General features: G+C 39.3%; 1 protein-coding gene across 2 annotated transcripts in view; it reads left to right on the top strand.

Annotated features, from left to right (window-relative positions):
* Window positions 1-23,327, top strand: part of LOC131684189 (helix-loop-helix protein delilah) — a 185,983-nt gene extending 162,656 nt beyond the window's left edge. For both annotated transcript variants that reach the window (XM_058966846.1, XM_058966845.1), the window contains exon 3: window positions 19,745-23,327. In XM_058966846.1, the coding sequence (XP_058822829.1) occupies window positions 19,811-20,899 (1,089 nt within the window). In that variant the 5' untranslated portion in view covers window positions 19,745-19,810 and the 3' untranslated portion in view covers window positions 20,900-23,327. The remainder of the gene's footprint in view (window positions 1-19,744) is intronic.
* Window positions 23,328-23,676: the final 349 nt, after the last annotated feature.

Here is a 23,676-nt window from a genome sequence, read left to right as displayed (position 1 = left end):
AAACATTTTTTTTGCTTGTCTCTTGTGACTAATTTATAGGTAAACATAGTTCCACTGTAAAATAATTAAAGAAAAATCACGGTCTGAATTGCCCCGTAGGGAGGTCCGAATTACCGCTACATTGTAAAAGGATGGAAAAACGTACAGGTTTGCAAATAGTCGCCAAGCGCTGCCATTGAGTGATGCAAATGAACCTTTTATGGCACCAAAATGTAGCTGAGGTTTCAAACTAACAATTAGGACTTTTGACAGGTAACTTTTTTCACATCAATCCACCTAAAAGGGCGATTTGCTTAAGCAGGTCCGAATAGCCCCGGGTTCCCCTATACTAATTGAATACTATTGAAAAAAAAAATCATTTCAAAAGACAAAATACTTACTTTTGAGCCACTTTAATAAGTAGTAAAGTTAATTTCTATTTTTATAACCATTATGGCGCTCAGTTCGGTTTGGCTTAACGCAGGCCAGATATCCGTAAAATTTTTGGCTATTCTGAAGATGCATCCCAGTGCTCGAGATGCTTTACCAACTGCATAGGAGACGTGTTGTTTAAACGTAAGTTGAGGATCCAGAATAACTCCCAGATCTTTAACGTGACTGACGCGTTCAATGTCTGTTTCTAGTAGACGGTAGTTAAAATGAATCGAATCCTTTTTCCGTGAAAACGATAGTACCAAACACTTCTTCGGGTGGGAAGTTTGGAAGACCCTTTCTCCACTCCCACACACAGGACCGGGACGACTGGTGAACGTTGGCTGCAGTGGCTGAACTGTGGTGGGGGGATCGAGGGCTTCCATAATACAAGCGGCAGTGTATCCCGGTGTTCCATTAGCGAAATCTATCCTGCTTTGGCTGGTCGAAATTGAATTCCCGAACAAGTACTCCGTTCGGCCAAGTAGACGCTTTGAGTCAGTGTCCTTTAGTTCGCTCGGAAGCTCGACTCGGAAGGAAATGAAGTTGAGTTTCGTGATATCGGTATCCTTCTTGACCAACAATACTGCTTTGGGTTTGTCGCTTATTCCGAGGCATTCCTGGGTCATAGCAACAATTTCATCCACTGTATGGCTCAGGTCGAGATGGCTCAAATAGACCCAAAACTGCTCCCGCTCATCCGCAATAGTTTTGATTTCCCGCTGAATAGCTCTAATACCACAAACAGCGGCTGCGTTGGCTCGAATTTTTGCATTATTCTCGCGACTTCGCTTCGGAGTGGGCAGATCACCTGGAAGTCGCTTGACGAGCAGCCCCCTTTGAGCCACAGAACCAGAATTGGTCGGAAAGTGAGTTTCAATCCGGCTCGAGAGATTAGAGATGACAGTGTTTAAATTATCTACAGCCTCACATAATTTTTTTGAGTCCACAATGGGAGCAACGGAATCGGATTTCTGCACCCACTCGTTGAAACAGCGAGCACAATCGTCACACAGCCAATAGACCTTTCTCGTCAAAAAATTTTATATGATAGGATGCTTCCTTTTTATCCCCAATTCGTTACTTCCTATTGCGGCGATGATTTGGCACCTCTAACTATTGAAAAAATCAAAAATAGTGCAAGCTGCTCATTTAACCCCATATTCTGAATACCTATCTTGACTTGTTTCCCCGTATTTTTACACCATTTGGATGAATTTCCTGTGGGGAAAACTAAAAGGATGCCAGATCTGCATATATATTAGTAAATCTGTAGATTTTGCGTTTTCACTGCAGATCATTTGCAGATTACAAATATTTAGCAGAACAAAGCCTATGCCAGCCAATTTATACACCAGCCTTCAACATTTTTGACCATTTAAATTATATACAAACTACATTTTTACGTCGCATTTATTGAAGATTTTTGTAGCAATCTGCAGACTTTTATATTTTTACTGCAGGCTATTGTTTAAATAGACCTGGCATCACTGATGCTGAAATGATTCATTCATATACCTGTCAAAAATATAGAGCATTGTGTGAAAATGTATAACCTCATTTTTTTACAGTTCGGTGTGCTTGTTTACCTAAGATTTGTTTACACGGACTTTTAAAATTTACATTACTTGAATACTTTCGATGCTCTTTGAAAGAATATCAACTCAAGAGGGATGAGGATTGGAACAATGGTAACCTGGTTCATACATTGACCACTCGGCGCTGGATGTAAAACCCGGTGGCATATGCTGAATCGAAAGATCAAGCATTGGGCTATAAAACGATTGCTTTCTGGATGATGGATAAGGATTTGTACACATTTGTTTATTTGCTCGTGGGTTAACAAGATGATCCGATTGATTATTCATTTTCAGGTGGTGAAGTTTACCTGAACTTTATAGGTAACGAATTCGGTCGATGATAAGTTGTTGAAATGATTTTGATCGTTCAATGCCCATATCGAAGAACGTTTCCATTGGTCAGAATGCCTACCAGCGTATGATAGCTGCAAACATGAGGACAACAAGGTTATCGCTTTCGAATGGAACAATCATTTATTATTCGTGTTCAAGTTCCATTACAGTAAAAGTTTCGTCGATTATCGCATTGTCGTTGATTTAGCCGGAAAATGCAAAATAGCGCACGGCACTGACGACAAGGAGTAAGAAGGATTTGATTGGAGTGATAATAATGCAGAGCATTATATATTCTGGTAGAATATCAGGGAGGAGAAATTATATGTAAATTTATATTATATCCCGAGTTGTATTAATTTTGGCACCGCAATAAAGCTATCTGCAACTGCTGTCTTGTTCAAATTGGCATGAAATAACTAGGCAGCGAATGATAGATTTCATAGTCAATTTATTTACTTTTTCTGAAGGATAAGTAATTAGTATGTTGTGAATATATGTGTCGCCGGTGCCGTGTGTTATGGTGGTACCGGACGGAACCGTTGGTCAGCAGACCGTCCTTGTCGTACTGGTCATAGATGTGACGTTTTTTCTTATCTGATAGCACTTGACATGCTTCGGAGATCTGTCTTAACGCTCTCTACTTAGCGCAGGATACGCGAAACCGCTGCTAGCTTTCGAAAGAAAATTCCTAGCTGCTGCTACTCTATCAGTCTCTCTCTAGACTGAGGACTACAATTTCGGTCGATTAAATTATGCTATGAAAATTGTACTTCCTGGAATTTCATCTAACGAGATCAATTCATTGTGAGGAATTTCGCTGCGTTCCAATATTGCTTGCCTCTGTAGGTGATGATGTGTGTGGATTCACTTCGGCAGCCAGCTCTTATGTTTTGGGTTTTTTTACTATCTTATTCTGCTGAATAAATCATCTGCCTAAAGCCTCTATGTTCTACTACGATCACTTTAAAACGCCCTGCTATTTAATCTTGTAGCTCTCGGCAAGTCAGTCCTGGCACTCTTCTCGACTATTCCTGGCGCTATACCGCTGACGTCGCACTTATCACGGTGATCAAACTTGGCGAGAGCGGCAGTGGTTTCGTCGGAATTGTTCAGTCGACAAGAAGTAAGTGCAAGGACTCTGCTACCTATGTCTGAGCCCCTTATTGATACCTTCGTCCTGCCGGAGTGTTAGCTTCATCCGATACCGGACCGTATTGTTGAACCAAACCAGTCTGCTACTGGCGCTGCTTCCTTCGAATTGGAATCGCTGAATATTCCCGTTAGCCGAATGTCCAACGTGGCCGAAGGCAAACCAATTGTCAGCCGTAGCTGACATTTTAGCCTTCAATCCAAGTCCCTGCCATTGGCATAGCGATAGACGAGTGCGGCGCAGGCTGGACATCAGTAGACTCTGTGCCGGACGGAGCGAAACAGCTGCAACAGGAGCGGACCTAGTATGGGGTGTAAAGGTCATCAATTGCCATAGATCACCAAAGTGCTCTGCGACTAACATTGTGAACAAAACAAACCAAATGAAATTGATCGCAACAACGATAAAATAATCTAAATTCTACCCAAACGTTTGAAGCATTTGAAAAGGGTCACTGCCAAACGTAAACCTTGAGAAAAAGGCAAAAGAAGTTTTGGTCGAATTCATTATAATTCTATTTAAAAATTTAATACTGTTTTATTTAGTTTGATTGCGCAAATTGTTTACATCAGACACTCCCCTTAATTCATTGTGTACGTATTTCACTGCCTTTATAATCCTTTTGGAATCAGTTACAATAATCCTTTATAATCATTTTATAATAAGCGTATTGCTAGTTAGGACTTTTATATCAGCCGGGCCCTTTTATAATTTGTTATCAAATCATTATCAAAATTCTTCATAATCCATTGTTGCGTTATGTTTATGCACATGGCCAGATAGATAATTTTTAACTGGGACGTGATGTGTGTATACGAAAAAACCTAATGTCAATTGCAGCCAGGGGAGCTGTCAAATGCAGCCAAAGGGAACCGCCAAATGCAGTGAGGGGGAACTGTCAAATGTAGCCAGTCCATTTAAAATATGTGAGGAAGAAAGAGTGGCTATGCAAGACAAAAGATCAAATGAACAGAAAAAATGAAAAAGAAAGCATCTATCCACAGGTTTTGTCCCAGGATTTTAATAGAGAACATGAAAATTCGATTTGTTTGCATTTGGCAGTAGGCCTTTTTCAAATGTTTGGCTAGAAATTCCTTACTTCTTCAATGAATCATGTACAAGAAAAGTAAAAATGTTAAATTTAACGGAATAATGTATGATGCCGACATCAAATAAAAAATTACAGCTGAGCTTGTTTGGAAAGTGTTAACATTTGGCAGCGAACCAAACCAAAAATTCCAAGACCATGTAAACAATCTCTCTGAACTGTCAAAAAAGTGAGGTTAAACATTATCATGCAATGTTCTCCCCCGAGAGATTCACTTTAGTTTGTTTACATAATCAATGAACTTTGTACCGCGACTCACCACTTCATTTGCCGCGTTGCCAGGAACTCAAGCAAAAATATACAAAACAGTGTTGCCCAAACACACATTTTGAGTCCCACCATTCTTGCAAAGGTGAAAAAAATACTCAACATTCTTGAATTTTTCAAATTTAAAAAAATCATTGAAAAATCCCGATAGCTCCAAATAGTCTCATTTCAACGGCAATATTCTTAAAAATGTGTAGTCTTTTGAATAAAAATAAGAAAAAAAAGGGGGTTAGGTTGGACGAGAAAGGTCTATACAGGTTGTTGTTGAAACTTGACAATAGGTCTAGTGCGGATCGCTGCATACCGGGAATACAGGTGCGGTGGTAAACTGATCCGCAATGCCCGCGGCATGCAATTTTCTCAATCCCATTGATGGGATTGAGAAAATTGGAATCATTGTTGATTCCAACCCGCTCTGTATCCAACTTTTTGATTTCGACTCGCTATGCGACAAGTTGAAGTGTGGGGAACACTTTCCATTACTCGCGTGCAGATCGCGAATTGAGTGTGTAAAGTTTTTGGTGGGGAATTACACACAGGTCGAAGTGTCACAATTTTCGCATAGACTCACAAAGTTTTCACAAGGCGAAATAAGGCACTTTTGCACTACAATTTCACTGGTGAGTAGCATATAAATCGAAAAAGAATGTCCGTCGACCGACTGGAATTGTTTTTACCGAAAAACTATAGGTACAACACACAATAAAATGATTTTGCACTGGAGCCAAAAAACGTAAACACGATGTAAACAAACAATGTGAATGTACATTATAACCATAAATTTGAACTAGAATCATTCTTCAATTTTGGCGCAAAGAAGCGTCCGATGACAATAGCTATTTTATTGACACAGGCAAGCATGGGAAAAATCGCATTGTGAACCGATCGTTCGCGCTTCGCAAGCAAGCTTTCTTCAGTTGTGATGCATTCTGTTAGCTTCGAAAATGATACCTAGCAACCTGTCGTTACGGACACATGCGGTTCAAAGCTATAACGACCAACGAAGAAGCACATCAGTTGTGTTTTAATTCTTTCCTTCCCCAACGCGGATGGCTTCGTTCGCGAAGCTCTTCTCGAGCGGTTCGCGGTTTGCATAGGATTTTCATTATACAGTTTTATTTCATTTTCACATTCGCACAATATAATTAATACTTGGCAAACCATATACTATTTTAAAACCAGCTGATAATCAATGGTTTTAAAAATTTACAACAATGCACTGCTAACAAATAGACCGCAAGGAACTTCAGTAGATCAAATTGCTAGTAGTGTATCACAAAACTACCCATAACGCGATCTGTCAGCAAAAAATCCAGTGCAAAAATAGGTACTATGTTTTAATCATGCATGAAGAAACCATTGTGAGCTTCGCGAAGCTACGTGACAAACATTCACGAGCGAAGAATTGACGCTGCTCTTAATTTTTTTAAGCTTCACTTTTGATTCGCAGTTTGCCCATCTAGTGACCTGCTCTGAAGTTATTAGACTTCTCCCTTCATGCGTTGATTATGGTTAATTAGTGAGCACAATATTTTGACTACTTTGTGATCCACAGTTAGCAACAGTCGCGCGAGTGAACGAATTTTCCCATGCTTGGACACAGGTGCAGTTACTGCCTTGCGGGTGCCACGGTCCCCACAATTTTCAAATTTCAGCGTACTCACCAACAATAAAATAAAAATTGTTAACATGAAAGCATTATTATTGGAAGCTAACGAAGGCCAGAATTTTTCACACTGTTTTTTTTCTTTCGGGTGTGCCAGATTTTTCCAGACTTTTGTCATTTTTCAGGAATTTCTCAATAATTGTATTTTTGTCTTGGATCAATGACGTTTTATATACATTACACCAGTTCTGTGTAGTATTGCATATTTGATTGAAAATTATATGCCTATTCTCTACTACTATCTAAATCTTAAACAATTACGAATTTTACAAGATATTTAAATCGCTGACGTCTACTTTTAAACGTGGTGATCATTTTTCACCGATTCAAAATGTTGGTAGCTTTCTGAAAAAATATGATACTTAATTTTAACAAAAAGATCATAAATCTAAGGATTTCAAATACTGTAATATTTTACCTTTATCATTTCGAACAATGATCGCTTCCATTATTTTAATCGATCGCTTCAAAAAAATTCTTATCAAAAACTCCTACAATTCAAATCATCACATATACATCACTCAAGTTTTTTTTACGCGGTTTTTTTTTGCGCGGTATTTTTTTACGCGGTTTTTTCTACGCGGATTTTGAAATTTACGCGGTTTTCATTTACGCGGATTTTGGAATTTACGCGGTATCCATCAATGAGGTTCCCTTTATCGCGGATTCTTAAATTTAAGTGGTCTTCATTTACGCGGATTTTGAAATTTACGCGGTTTTCATTTACGCGGATTTTGAAATTTACGCGGTTTTCATTTACGCGGCTCGTATCCCCCGCGTAAAAAAAACCTGAGTGTATAATTATCTTTATGTACGGCACAACTCCGCAACGGAATGAATTTTCATGAAACACATGCAACCAAAAATCACTCAATCACTTTTTTGACAATTTTCGGAGTTCCGCCACCATTCCCCAGAAGCTACCCGATTTAAATCGAAATCCATCAATGATGAAACCAAAAACAAGGGCAGCAAAAAAAAAGCTTCCCCAAAGGAACCTTCCCATGACGCCTCGAACGCCATAAATTACCGCAACCCGTGATCCGCACAAAACGATGCGAAAATTTATCGTTCCTGGTTAGGCCTGGGGTGTCGGCAACCCATCCGCACGCCATTATAATAACATCGAGGACGACCTCTCGAGTACCTAACCCAGTCACGGCCTCCATCACGATGGAGGATCACGCTGCCCATGCCATGGATGACTTGCGTCTCGTTCGCATTTGACTCCCCTTGTTGTGAATTGCATCCAGCAAATCGGCTGCGATCATTATTGATTGTGAAATCAACCGCCCGGAGGCGGCCTTCCCAACGCTAAACGAGGTGCCACGCAACCGGCAATGGCGCGGCGCGGCTCGACCAGGGCAGGGTGGAGATTATAAAAAGAAATCCTATTAACAGTTGACCGCCCGAGTGCTGAAAGCTCGCCATCAGAATCCTAGTGTGTCATCGTAAATAATAATCGCTCGCGCTCTATTGTTGGTCGGAATTCGAATTGTGCGGGTACCGCAGGTTGAAATATGGCCGCACGCTGATTGCGACGCCGTGGTCCCGCGTGTGAGAATAATAGTGCTATAGTTTGTGATTTATGGCTAATGAAACTTTGGGCTGTTCAAGAAGGTGGCTAATCGAGCGAGAAGAAGGATCCCATTAAGTAGCGTTCATTCTTCCGAGAGATACTCAATCACCATTAACACGTTGATAGCTATTTTTTGTGTGTAATTTTAACCTTCCACGGATTGCGAGGTTCAGGTCGCGCTTCGGAGAATCAGACTTTCTGCATTTTTTTTTCGATGTCAATTCATGTTGTACTATTTTTAACTAAGTACCAGTAGAGTATAATCATTATCGACATCGATTCATTACAAGAAAGGAGGTTATCCTATAACTATAATTTAGTGTGCCTCGCAGCTCCTTTACTGGAAAAAAGAACATCCTTCTGTTTCGCAACCATGCGAGTGTCTCTCATTTTCATCATTTCACCGCCATAAAGCTGTCGAAAGCGTATTATTTTAACACCTTATAACGAAGACTTATAGCAGCCGATGACAATTTTATTTCCCATGAGTTTGGTGTCCGCTAAAAATTAACACACCTCCGATAATTGAAAGACAAAAAGCAATTGGCGAAACCAGCCGAATCCGCCATCAGACCGGGCGCCACGGCTGACTGTTGACGGCATCCAGACGTAAGCCACCGAATTTCGTGGATGATGACAGGGGGTAAAATAGGGCCGAAATGTTTCCTTCGGGGCAAATGGGAAACACAGAGTGAGTTAAGAAGGGTCAAACAGAATGATCCGGCTCTATCTCAGCCTCATCATGACCAACTTAAAAAGTTGTTGTGACCTTATAACCACGATCGTGGTTTTTGCAGATATGACCATGGTTTGAAGATTTTTAAAGCAGTATTAAGATGCTCCTTCGGAACTTTGATCCTTTAGGATAGGGTGTTAAGGCCAATTGTCAAAATTCACTTTGAATGGCGATTTTGAACGAACCATTACTTCTGTTCCAACAACGGTTGGTCCGCAATTTCCCGTTAAAGTGAATGTTGACAGCTGTATATACAACTCTTATCCTAATTTCCTGGAGACAAGTATCGCCAATGAAATAAGACAAATGTTTTACCCAACCATACCAAACGATTGTTTTCGTTTTGTTGATTTGCGGCACATGGTGAGTTAATAAAAATGAAGTTGAATTGGAAATGCGACCTCGAGTGCTGCTGGGCTGAATATTCAGAAAAGGAATTATAAAAGGTCCGTTGCTAAGTGAGTTTCAACTTGCTAAAAGGCGTGGGTGAGCTGATCAATAATTAGCATGAAGTTTATTTTACGGCCACTCGAACGACATGAGACTCGTTCGAGTGTGCGATGAAGGGTTCCCCTATACACAAAAGGTATTATTTCTAGGGTTCATTTTCGGTTTTCTTAAACATTTATATTATATTTTAAAATAATATTTATTGATCTTCTGTCTTCTCCGATGTGCTCTTTGTCTTTTATTTTGGTTCATCGTGTAACCACAAGTCTGAGTTATAAAACTCTTGGTTAATTTTCTGTGTCAGATAATTTTGTCAAGAGCTATCATATCCACCGACGCACTCCTGGAGGTGGAATGGTTGGACGTCTGCTTTTGGAACGCTCGTATATGTGGCTCTGCGCGATGGATTTTTTTCACAAGAAGTCCATTCTTGCATTGTCTTCAAAATCTTAACAGAAAATTACTTTTGGTTAGAACACTTTACACCAGAGCCCCCTTAATACTGATTTTGAACCGCGCAAGCTTATTTCACATTGTCGTCGAGAAAACAATCGATATTTTTTTAAGTGTAGTGGCAGCTTTTATTAAGATGATTTAGTGCTTTTCTAGTTTATCTTCTGTAAAAATAATAATTGAACTAAGTATGTTTCAAGGCATTCCTGCTATTCGCCGTTACTTTATTACAAGAACGTATTTATATATACCTAAGCTGACCAACTCTGACGAAAAAATCCGCACACCGTGCGAACTGTTTGCCTAAGCGTGGTGAACGATTTCGCTTCGTTGCGGTATGGTGTACGGATTTTTTCGTCAGAATTGGTCAGCTTATATGAGTAAAGCCATGTCAAGTGATCTTCGAATTTTTCGCAAAATCACCGATCTTCATGAGGTATATTTTATTGTATAGGGATTATAGTGAATAGCTTTTGTTATAAATATTTCGTTAAAATTCCTTTTTTTAAAGATATTAACTTTTAACTTTATTGCATTATAAAATTGTAAATTTTATATCTCAAAAACTACTGAAGATAATTCAATGAATTTTTGCACACTTATGAAATGATACTTGCACTATCTTATAAAAATGTTTTTTCTTTATAATCGTGTGAATAACGGTACTTTGCATCTATTTAAAATTTTCAATTGCATTTTTTCTTGTGTTCTTCACGCTTATTTTCAAAACGTTTTCAAAACGTATATCAAATTATGCGGCAATCTTTCACCTTCAATAATCTGTATTGATAATTTTTCATTTTGGTTTCTATCGAGAGTTATGGAGGATTTTGTAACAGTGCGCTCTTTCAACGCACGGCCCACCTTCATGCACATCTCTCTATTAGCGCAAAAGGGCAAACTTTTATATACGGATTATCGCAGGTGATTTTTTCCGGATTTCTTGAGATGCGTTAAATTTTTTTGACCGAAAAGCACAACAAAAATTATAGTTGTTTAATATATTTTTATATTTCTTATAAAAGAAATGTATAGAATTCGCTCAACTTTCAAGATTTTTTCCGAGGCCCGGAGGGCCGAGTCTTATATACCAATCGACTCAGCTCGACGATTTGGGACAATGCCTGTGTGTGTCTATGCGTGTGAGTGTGTGTGTGTGTGTGTGTATGTAACGGAAAAACTCTCATTCGTGTCAGAGCCGTCTTAACGCCACTCGGGGCCTCTGGGCACTACTGAGCTAAGGGGCCCCTGTAATTGAACAGGTATAAACAACTGCACGGTAGGATGATCAAAAATGATCCCCAGCATCACGGAGCCATTTTTACTCCATGCCACACCGTGGGAATTAAAATATATAGAGAAAAACACGAAGTCAGATTTCCATCACGATAGATGTCGTTGTAATGTCCAAGTACGTTCGAAAAACGGAATATACTTTGAGCAGATCCTAAAAAGTTACTACGACTTCTGACCGATAGTGACAAAGGGCCTAACACACTATATGCGGCGGTCGAAGTTCGATCATAGGTAAACTACGTATTTACAGTGTAATGGATTTACTAACTACGTTATGCTCTCCACAGGCGGTGTAATCTGATCTACATAATTGTAAAACGTTGCTTGAGGGTGAAGAGTGCCTCCGCCAGGAAGCAGGAATGGTGGATTAGAGCGGGTTAAACGTCCGTTATTTGAATGTTATCCTTGTTGACTAGTAAAAATTACAGACACTTTATATAACAGACTAGCGGAGAGAAAAACAGTAAAACTAGCAACCATGGATGTAAACTGGCATCACAGAAGCTCCCATAAGCTTTGTATGGGCTTCCTCTAGCACTTCCTCTCTCAAAACCCTCATGCTCGTTTGACTGCACTTTTTGACACTTCGCTAGTCTGTGTATAAAGTGTCTGTAGTAAAAATGCCTTCGTACATACTCCATAACGTGTAGCCTTAAGCGGATCGCAGTGCTTCTAATATTTTGATGAACACTTCATGTAGTTTCTACATGTTAAATCTAATTTTCGCCACACTGAGGCCATTTTATGTCAGTAATTATCAAATGTATTAAACGGATAGGAAAACAGTGCTATCAAACTTTTTAATTGACACGTATCTGTCAACATTTTGAAACAATAATTGTAACCGTTTTCCGTTTGTATTATCAACGGATTTTTGAGTACTCTTCTTTAGGGTCTTATGTTAATAAATGTCTAGAAATATACACGATATAAACCACAAGAATTCAGCTTTTTTTTCGCCAAAAGTATGCGAAAAATTATTCAAGTGAAAACGGTAAAGAGTACAGCAATGATGTATTCTTAGAGGTTTTATGATGATCCAAGAACCTCAATTTTGTGATGTAATTATAGTGATTGATTCCCCTTGATGTGAAATATTTGTAACAATTTTTTAAATGTATGAAAAGAAAGATAAAGTCTTCAGGAGTGTTGTGAACTTGTTTTCCGAACATTTTTACTGAAGATCAAAAATCTCTATCTGTAGTACACTTGATGTTACAGACAGTTATTGTTTGTGGATGGCCTCTTGAAAACATTGTTAACGTAGAATTTTAAATATCTTAGATGAAGTTTCAGAAAATTATTCGCCTTGTCAAGATATCTTTCCAGAAGAGCTCATTCATATACTCGATGTTCTTCAAATATCTTGAAAGGTACGCACATTATATCTGCTTTGTGTGACGGTTAAGTTAGGGTTTATTGGTGTAGACTATTAGAATCACACTTTCATAATGGCAATTTTAAATTTTTTGAGATTTACGCTTTCATGATAGCTTTTTTGTAGGACAGAGTGTAATAGAAAATAACATTATTAACCCTTTTAAGACAGATGTCGCTCAAGTTTTGATTACATCATTGTTTCTGTACCAGTCTAAGAAGGCATAGTAAAAGATGCCAAATACGGCCGAGAAAGTATAGAGTCTTCGCGAGACTTCAAGAAATCCAGAAGTCACTTTTGAAGTCTTCCATGTATATTTTCCCGTTCCCGGTCCCAGACATCGTGAAGAACTGAATGTTTGCCACATCCGCGAATCGCTTGCAAAACAAGAATTTTATAGCGAATTTCGACATAATCTTCTTCCACTTTCTGTATAGCTCTTTGTATAAGTTTCGCCAACATGTTCTATTTGCCGCTTCTGTTTAGTGCCTTTCGAGCTTTGTATAAGTTTTGTACAAAACATTTCATTGTTTTTGATCAAAATAAACTTGGATCGGAATGTTTAATTGACAAATTTGTTCAATACAATCCTGGTCTTGCAGTACCATATTTCCACGTGATTACCTGCTTGATTAATCGCATGGGAAAAGGTGCAATGTTCGATTCTTAGCTGCTACTGATTCATTATTATCCACACAGCAAAGAATTATAAACAATTGAGTGCGACTATTTTTTGGAACATAACCTTTAGAATTATTTGTATTCATCCTTGTTGGGGGCCCCCAAAATCCCGGAGCCCCTGGCCCTGGCCCAGTGTGCCCATGCGCAAAGACGGTACTGATTCGTGTTTCTCAGTAATGGCTGAACCGCTACTGAAACCAATTTTAAATAAAAGGCCTAGCACCCAGACAGAACGCTATTAATTCCATACTAAATTTGCAAAAGGGCGAATAAGATTTGTACACAAACTTTTATTTTGATGGTTTCTCTTAATTTACTATAATTACAAACCAGAAAATAATTGAAATTACTTCTACGAAGGGTAAAAATTTACATTAACGCATATTTTTCATGAAATTCCACTCTCAACTCCACTAATGAGCGAAACAAGTTTGTTTACAAAAAACACTTTCGCCCTTTTGACGAATAAATATTGAATTTGTTTTTAATTCTGATGTTTAGTTTTCAAGATATGAATGCTTAAAATTGTAAAAATTGTGTTTTTTTGCAGTTTTTTTTAATTATCTGCCGAAATTGACGACATAGATAAACACTTTACATATTTTTGGACAGCCTTTACGAATACTTTTCGAACGATCTATAGATTGTTGAAATCGGACTAAGAGATATTTAATTTTAAATATGGACGAAAGATTTTTATCATTTCCCATAGCTACAAATAAGACCGAAAACATGATATCTATTTTTAACACCAAAACGGCTAATTTTAGGTCAATAGTGTCTTCGGAGAATTTGATAGATGTAATATGGCCTTTCTTTTGGTATTAGTTTTTTGATGATTAATCCACCTACGAGTGAGATATTTTCATAAATTTTCTTGGAACTGATTTTATTGAAATGATGTCTTCAGCAAATTTTTAGCTCTTACTTTTGCGAATAACTTTACTGAAGATATCAAATATCTGTTTTGAATACTTTAAAAGTTATAGCTTGTTTTTGTGGATTACCCTTTGTCGCCTATGTATTGTTCAATATAGTAGTAAAGCATTTAAATTAGCCAAATATTATTTCGATTAAACGAATTTCGTATGTCCTTTTTCTATCTACAATCGCCAGAAATAACCGCCGAACAATTCCAAGTTGTCGGCATGGAACTTGATCACTTATCGATTAAAAAAATTTCATTTGCGCGGACCTGATGACTGCAAAGTTTCTAAGTCACCAACATCGGATCGATCTGAAACAGATCTTAGAAAATGAAAAGCTATATAAATAACTCCAAGCAACGGCGTAGCCAAGAGAAGGCTTCAGGATTCAACCCCACCCCTTGCCGCCCACCCAAAAAATAATTGGATTGATGGATCTTGACCTGTAACTGATCTATTGGTCTTGATCTAATAGTTGTCTAATCACATCAATATCGAATACCTGCCTGAAAACATTCCAATAGACACTCATTGCAGAGCCCTGAAATCAATCATAATTCCCAGATTTCCTATCATATTGAGCTCACTTTTGAATGGGTGTACTGTGATATGGATTAGGGTCTTTTTAATAGGAAGCGAAGTTGGAAACACAGAAACATGAAACATAGAACTGCTCACCGAAAAATTGCACAGCATTCAACATTTGCTGAACGTGTCTTTATTTTGGGAATGCGTAGAGTGGAGACGAAAACGTAATATGATTAATGACGAGGATAACACTTTCCGAAAGTGGAGTAAAACTTAAGAAAAATGGCGTTTTCCGTTCGACTCTAGCAGGTCCTGATCAATTTGGATGAGCTTTTCATTTTTGTTGTGTCACCAATTATATGAATAGGTAAGATAAATATTCGCAAACAGTAATTTAAGGTCAATGCTCTCAATATCTCTCACCAAACACACCCGATACCGGGTAGATAAGCGCGATCATGTTGAGCAATAAAGTTCAGTTATCTATCGATCATCAAACAGTACACATGGGTTAACTTTCTACTCCCAATCTTTATATAAATAAAAGTTAAGTTTAGTGAACCCGTGCTGTGTATTAGGATCACCGAAAGAAAGCCAGTGATCGAAGGCAAGGTCTGGGCGAAGATAGTTAGTTATACAGTCCACTATTTGTTCCCCCCCCCTTCGTGTCCCTTCGTGATTATATAATTTTGCAACCGCCAATTCCGGAGGTTTAGTATCTTCGATGAATTTCACAAACGTTAAACAGCACATCATCTGATAAAATAACTTTGGCGTTATATCCTCTAAGAAGTATTTATGTAGAATTTACTCTTCAAACAAATCTAGTTCCAGGCTTAATGTATTCAGCAAAATTTTGGAGAGTGCTATTACAACCCACTTTGCTGAAGACAAGAAGGCTCCGTGTGTTCAGGGTATCAACATATTTTAGGCTATTTGTACCTTTAAAATAAATTATTATAATTGTACTGTTTATGATCTTCTACTATTTATAAACAATAAATTTTGCATTTTATCCAAAGCTTGAGTTTGTGAAGCTCGCAATAAAAAGTTGTTTAAGATAAAAAAAAATGATTAAGGAACATTGCGTAAATATCATTTACAAATCGATATACTCCCTACTCGTGGTATTCATTCCTGCAAATAAAGTTGTCTCAACAAATTCGCTAAAAAAACGAACTCTGTTATTATTTTTTGAAAAATTAATTCTCCATAAATTCAAATATGACGGTTTCGGAATTATGTAATTTTTAGATTACGTTCTATTTTCACCAAACCCCCACCAAACCGAATTTCTAGCTAAGCCGCTGACCCTAAGTAAGTAGAAACAAAGTCGTTCTACACTCGTCCACAAGAAACTTCGTCGAATACTGCCTATTTATTACAATACAGTGAAGGCTGAATTTGAGTAAACCCTTGCTTGAGCATATTTTTCTTACCTTAAAAATGCAAATATGCAAAAATAAAAAAATCATTTTGCTTTAAATTTGCGCTAGAAGGCCCCTTTAAGAGAAATTTATATGATATAATCAGAAATAGCTATCAGACTAGATCAAGGGAAGGGAAGAATATTTTAACAGCTTCAGTTTATTATAAAGAAGAAAAGAAATATGTCCCAATGTAGTCAATGTCAGCTTAAAACACACCATGAGGCTGATAAAAACGGGTCTTTACTATATTTATTATACACTGTGTCCCACATTAATAGGTCCATCCCTTCTTCTGAGGATATTTTCTTTCCATTGCATCGAACTACACCAATTTTTTGGTAGTTTTCAAGGGGTTATTTTGTCGACTTCTTCCAACATTTTGCTGATCTTATTCCTATTTGTGCGATAGTTTATTTTAAAATGGCTTTCTAAATTAATTGGTATACTTAAGGGCTTATATGTTGCAATTTGAGAAAATACAGAAGTTTTCAGCTTTTTTTCCTACATAATATTACAAAAGCTTATTAAACAACTTTCCCTAATAAGGTTGTAAAAATTAAAAAGCATTTGAAAATTAATAATAGCTTTAGTAAACGGGGTAGTGACCGTCGCTCCACAATGCAGTTTATTTTTCATGACTTGCGGTTAGCACGAGTTCTCGAATTGGTAAACTGAAAATTATGGAATAGCAGCTAGTTTTTAGAATTCTTTACAGATTTAACCCGCTGAAAATCGCGCAAATGGCTCGGAATGAGACCCGCTGGTGCCCTAAGACGATTTCGTTAGATTTTCAGAGCAGCGTGCACCCAGTGCACTAACACAAGTGCCGGAATGTTATCGAAAAATTGCGTGTAAACGAAAATTGCAGTGATGACGATTTTCCCTAACGGGTTTTGAGAGTTTATTATTTGTTTTTTGGCATTAGGATGAGCGATAATAAGTCAAATCAAAGATACTACTAGGAAGTCACTTTTAGAAAAAGTCGATATCGAAATAAAATTTGAACTAGTCACGCATGCACTTCAGAGGTAGCGTGATATTAAGAGCTACAATTTCAGTTATTAGTTCTCTGCATGTGTTATCGAAAACATCGCGAAACATAAAGTTCTAAATATTCTCAATCGATATGATATCAGAAAAGAGTGATAAGGGTTATAAGAAATGTCTCGTCACACTGTTAGGTGGATTAAAAACGTTTTTGTTGGAAATTTTGTACAATCGTGATTCGCTGGTTGGGTTGACAGATGTTAAAACTGCTCAAAGGGGATTTTTTATTCAATTCGTTTATTTGACAAGGCACCTTTGCGTTAGCTTAAAGGTGCCATTTTTTCTTTGTTTTACATTTTGAATTGCTTAATATTAGGAGGTTACACATTTACAATAATTTTGTTTTTATATAATGAAACTAAAGGAATTTTACAGCTAACTTATACATACACAAGAGGGGATAATATAATATTCGTAAGATTAGGGGGGGGGTCATTTTGTGTGTTCTTTGTACAGCAATGCACTTTGTGGTTTTTAGAAGGGAGATTGTCGGAGCAATTAATTATTAACTAAGCGGAACATTTTACAAGCTTATTAACTAGGAGTGGTTTAATTTTATTAAGATTGGGGGGGGGGAGATTAATTGGGGCTATTTTTAAGTATTGGTACTATTGGGCATTTCTTAACGAGATTAAATATTGATCAACTAAAACTAGAAGATAGGGGGCACCTATGTTTTGGGAAGATATTCAAGGGAGGGGGGGGGGGGGGGGTTAAGTCCTACGTCTTGTGTATCAGAGACATGGGAGAGAGGGTGGACAAGGCAGACAGACGGGGGAATATAAACTTTGAGTTTCCGGCATCTTGAATCAACGGCCAGGATTACAGATTTGGACGGATGCATCATGTATTGGGACGCCGGGCGGTCTTCCTCGAGCCGGCAGGGGTTCCTCCAGACGATTTCGTAGTACGGCTCAGATGCGGATCAGCAACACACCGTGTTGCACGTGTGATGTTGTACTGTAGGTCTCGTGTTGTTGGGACATTCGACAGATGTTTTGTCTCGTCTTGGAGTCGCATCAGACCATCGTTGGGGTACGATAGGCGGAAGAGGGCACTTCTGGGAATGATAAGAGATGATAGGGGCAGTTAAATTTGGATATTGATGATTATTAGGAACGTGTATATAAGGGACATGTAGAGGGGATCGCGGCTTGCTAGTACATCTCGAACCGAGACATTGGGTGATCTTCCTCGGGCCCGAAGGGAATCGAATAGTTGAGATCTGGCAGAACAGTACTCGGCGCATGTCCAGACAATATGATCGATCTCGTGATAACCGTTGCCACAAGCGCAGATACCGCTATCCACGAGCTCAATACGCCGGAGATGAGCGTCCAGCGTGTAGTGATTGGACATGAGCCGAGACATCACGCGAATGAAATATTGAAATCCCGACCCACATCCATCGCCCTGAACCAAGGTTTCGTTGATACCTTAGGGATTATCGAATGTAGCCACCTTCCTAGTTCACCATTGCTCCATGAAGTTTGGCAACTTTCGAGGGTTCTCTGGTGAGTAATACTGAAAAATTCGTGGAAGTTAATTGATCTTTCATATATGTCACATTGTAAAGCGCCCGCCTTAGCTAAAGAGTCCGCTTCATTACCTGGAATGGAGCAATGGGAAGGAACCCAAACTAAGGTAATCTTGTACGATCTTACAGATAAAGCACGCAGGCGCTCCCAGATTTTCCCCAAAAAATATGGAATGTGCTTTTTAGGTTTCATTGAACGGAGAGCCTCTACTGAGCTGAGGCCATCCGAAACAATAAAGTAATGATCGGTGGGCAAAGTATCAATGATCCCAAGGGTATACTGAATAGCAGCAAGTTCTGTGACGTAAACTGAAGCAGGATCATTGAGTTTGAATGAGGCAGTGAGGTTTTGATTGAATATACCCAAGCCAGTGGAGCCGTCGAGGCTTGACCCGTCGGTGTAAAACATCTTGTTGCAGTCGACTTCTCGAAATTTACTATGAAAGATACTTGGGATCAATTGCGGATCCGGGACTCCACGAATCTCGTCTTTCATGGATGTGTCGAAGAATACGGTTGAATCAGAAGCAATAATAATAACGAATAATATAAGTTATATGTATGCCATAAAATCATAGTTAGCCTACATGAGAAAAGCACAATTGCAACAGGTGGATTAAAACAGATTTTCTTTTCATACACGATTGTCACTCCTGTATCGTTCATTTGACTTACACATCCTAATCTAATTTTAAATATTAAGGACATGCTGAATAGAACCACAAGGTGGCAGCTAAAATGGCCGCCGCCGTTTCTGCTTCTTCTTTTTATTTCATCGACAAAATCAAAACATTGCATTGGCGCGCAAGACAAAATCTTTTGTAATTTGAATGTCTTATATCAGATTGCTTAGAAATTGTACCACTGTATGCAGGCATGTTAGCACAAGCTGATGAATAGATTCTCTTCACGGAATTTTGATTGGTTTGGGAAATTTGTACCATTTTATTTTTCAAAACAAATGAAACACGTGGTGCAAAAATCAGTCAGCCGACTGCTGAACGATACGCTTATGTGCGTGCCATCTCATATCGGAATAGTACTTTCTAGCCGCATACAGATGCTGAACGTAACCCGAACATAGCCGAACATAACCGAACCTTTGTTTTGATTTTGGCATCGCTTCACCTTAAATCCCCAATAACGCGAAACTAAGATTTTCTTCCGCTTTTCTTTTCATTTCAGGTTTGAAACATTACAGCGAGCATCGGTAAAAACACTAGGCAAAATCAAACCACGCGAACCGCCGCAATGCATCACAAGCTAGGATCAATAGCGGGTCTCACCTTCGACCAGATGCCCATCATGAATTTGGCCGACGCAAACAATAACAGCAGCAGTAGCAGCAACAGCAGCACTAGCAGTGTCACCAGCGGCAGCGACGAGATCGTCAAAAAGGATGAGAAATATTCGCTAAGACAGCGACAGTCGCGCCGATCGACACCGGCGGCGGCAGCGGTCAAGCATGAGAAGAAATCGATTCCGAAAGAGAAACCCAAACAGAAAGCTGCTCCGTTAAGCAAGTACCGGCGGAAAACGGCCAACGCTAGGGAACGCACCCGGATGAGGGAGATCAATAGTGCGTTTGAAAATTTGAGAAAAGCGGTTCCGATCGTGGTGGCAGGAGCCAGCGGGAACTGTTCCCCCGTTAGTTCACCCGGTCAGACCGGAAACAGCGCGTGTGAAAAGTTGACCAAAATCACCACTCTGCGAATGGCGATGAAGTACATTCGGATATTGAACGACATACTGAACAACACGGACAGCAGTCTGTTGATGGATAACAACAATGACATGGATATGGTGAATCACAATGAAATCGAGAGAGAGGTGATGCTTAAGGGAGCAATGCTGAACGAAGCCATCTTTAGACCGGTGAGTCCAGTGGCTGTGAAGCGATCCCCCGGGAAGTCAAGTTCTACGGCTGCTAAGCGAAAATCAAAGAAACCCACCAAATCGGCATCCAACCGAAAGAGCACTTCCAACCGTTCCAAACAAATCGTGAACAAACTGGACGATCTGGCTCCGAGTTTAGATACGCGAAATCAGCTAGTGGATCTTGGTATGATGCTGGACTCTGACAATGATTCGTTAAACCTGTCCGAGCCCTGTATGAGCCCGCTGCAGTCCCACGGTGGACTTAAGCAAACGTTCAACAGTTGTAACGCTAACACTCCGAACGAACTGGAGTTTGGTTTGTTCCTGGAATCGGACGCCGATTCGCTCCAGCTGTCGGAACCGTGCCTCAGTCCGCTCAGCCATCTGGACTCGCTGAACCCCTTCAACGACCTGCTGCACACCGGGTTCAATGAACAGGCCGCCCTTGAACTGTACTTATAACACACTTTCCCGTCCTGAAGTGACTCTAACAACGCTTAGATAGTGCAAAATTCTTATGTAAATGATAGCGATTTCGATGTGAATAGTTTAAAAGTTTCAATAAGTTTAACAACAAATACCCGTGATAGAAGTGACGATTCCTCCTACTACTATTACTACTCGTTAGACATTATATAGATAGTCTAAGGCAGAATTCAATGATCCTGTTATTTATTCTCAACGTGTCATATTAGCTAAGTGGTACAAAACAGTCCCTCACCTGTCAGTGCGCGTTCATGGCTGAAACCACACAACGCATTCCATTAAAATAGGGTTAGAGAAAATCAGCAGAACAATCATCAGCCAGTCGTTGGAAACTGTTGCCATACTAGTTGAGTAGTTGGATAGTCAATCTGATTAATGCACGCGATCCTTTTAGCCCCCCATCGTCGGAGCAGAACACAAATCGTGTTATTATATATTAGTTTAGAGATTGCTACCGATTCGCGGGTCTGCCGAGTGTGGAGAAAAAATGGAATATTTTAGCTACCCTTCCCATGTTCAAATCATTGTCTAAAGAGCCGTAACCGTTTTTCATTGCAATCGTTAATTTGCTCTCAATTTCCCCCATTGTTTCCAATTCTCGCAATAAGCGGGAGAAAACCCCGCCCACATGCCACTACATTGGCAACGGTGCTGTGGGGCTAAGGTGGTTTAGGAAAAGTCATGCGCAGTAGCACTTTTGACGAAAGGTGGGAGACCACTCGAATGAGCACCGCGCCGCCCAACACCACGTCGCTGCGCACTGGGGAGAACTCAATCGCAATGTAGGTACTACTGACCGACGAACCGAACCGTGTCGAGTAGATTGTGGGGATGTGGGGGTGGCTAGAGCGTTCTTTTTTCGTCGTTATTATTGTTTGCTAGCGTTCGGTGCAGCGCGAATTGTGCAACCGACCGCGCATTTCATGTTCTCAGCTCTCTGCTGTGCGGTGGTTGGCGGCTACTGGTATGCCTGGGAAATATACAATTGACTTGTACGGTTTAGGTTAGCTTAGGTTTGCCTTCGAATGCGGAAAACGGTTGGACGTCGGTGCCGATCAGGGCAACTCGATAGCGAAATGTCATGCGGTGTGAAAAACAAAAGAATGGGGGCACATTAGGGTTGACATTTTGGCCAACGACGACGATAGACGACGCGTGGAACTGTTTGTATGCAAATGAGAGCTACTGGCAGGCCACAATTGTGCAGGTGGGTTTGAGAAGTCGTATGTGAAAAAATTCAATTAAATTATTTCTCATTCTGGCATCGTATGTCAAACATTTGTAATGTAACCGGAAGATTTATTATGACGACTCGCGTAAATGGACCTGAGAATTAATTTTGCTTCGGAATGTTTCCTGCTCACAATATTTTCTTAACCGATTACGATTTCCGATTGGGTTGATTCTATTAATGTTTCAATTTATTTTGTAATTAGAAATTCAAATGTACAAACAACAGAGAAACAACAGCGGACTAATTATTTGTAATTGTGTTAGACCTTGCAGAAGGGGGCGGAAGACTAATTTTATAATAAAAATGGTTACCATGATATGTCCCAAAGTGGATTATTTCAGAGTTTATCAATCTTTAAAGATTTATGGGACAATTATCTGTAGTGTTGTGCTTATAGAAGAACACACAAAAAATAATGAAATTTAACCGTTGTGTGTCCGACGCGGTACCCGGGTACCTTTTTAGGTTTCAATTAATAAAATTTCAATGTTTTATCCATAGTTGGAAATTGAAACTTTGTGACATCTTAGAACTTCACTAAGTCAAGCTTTTGGGTTAATAATATTGTAGATATAGTAAGGGGGAGTGAGGAGAGGCTCCTGATTTTTTTTATTACGTTACAGGCCGACGTGGCTACCCGGGTACCCACAAAACTGAAATGCCAATAACTAAGGTAATTTCCAACCGATTTTGATACTTTTAGGTGTTTTGAATTCAGGAACTCATCCACTTTTAGACTTGGTAAAAATGAATCGGGTTACTTCATTCCGTTCCGAGGAATCCGGATTTCCGAAAGCATGTTCCAGTGCTGGAATACTATTTGTGAATTTCAATGGAATACCGGCAATATGGGTATCGAAATTTTTGGAATTGCATCAGTAGGTTGTACCTCGTGGTTTTGGAACCTTTTGGTGATTTGACCCCGGAACGGACATTCCGGAGCAGGTTCCCGTGGGGCCGTGAGTGGCCATTCCATTCCAATTCCATTTTTCAAATTGCCATAGGGTCCCGTGACAATAAATAACATACTTCCGAGACAATTTGAAGAGTTTTGATACTCATATTGCTAGGACAATATCAAAATTTGCAAATCATGCACCAATACTGGAACATTACTCCGGAAAATCCGGATTACCAAGAACCAGATCCATTCATCCGGTTCAATTTTACTGAATCAAATAGTGGACGAGTTCCTGAACACAAAAAATCTAAAAGTGTCCACATCGGTTAAAGGAAGTCATAGTTATGAGCATTTCACTTTGTGGGTGCCCAGGTACCCGCGTTGGCCTGTCAAAGGTGTTTTTTTGTTGGACACATAACTGTTAAACGACATGTAAATCAATACAAATGCAAACATACAAAGCGTGAATCCAAATTTTGGTTGAAAATTAAGTTGAGTTCGATGTACTCAATGGGAACATCAAAAAGCACTTTACACTTTTGTTCATGCGATATTACATGTCATTTATTTTACAGCAATATTGGATTAAAAATACATTAAAATGCATTGGTATCCCGT

Source organism: Topomyia yanbarensis, chromosome 2 (assembly GCF_030247195.1).
Source record: "Topomyia yanbarensis strain Yona2022 chromosome 2, ASM3024719v1, whole genome shotgun sequence".
NCBI classification, from domain to species: domain Eukaryota; kingdom Metazoa; phylum Arthropoda; class Insecta; order Diptera; family Culicidae; genus Topomyia; species Topomyia yanbarensis.
Note: the sequence above shows the minus strand (reverse complement) of the source record. Positions and strands in the feature narration are given on the sequence as shown.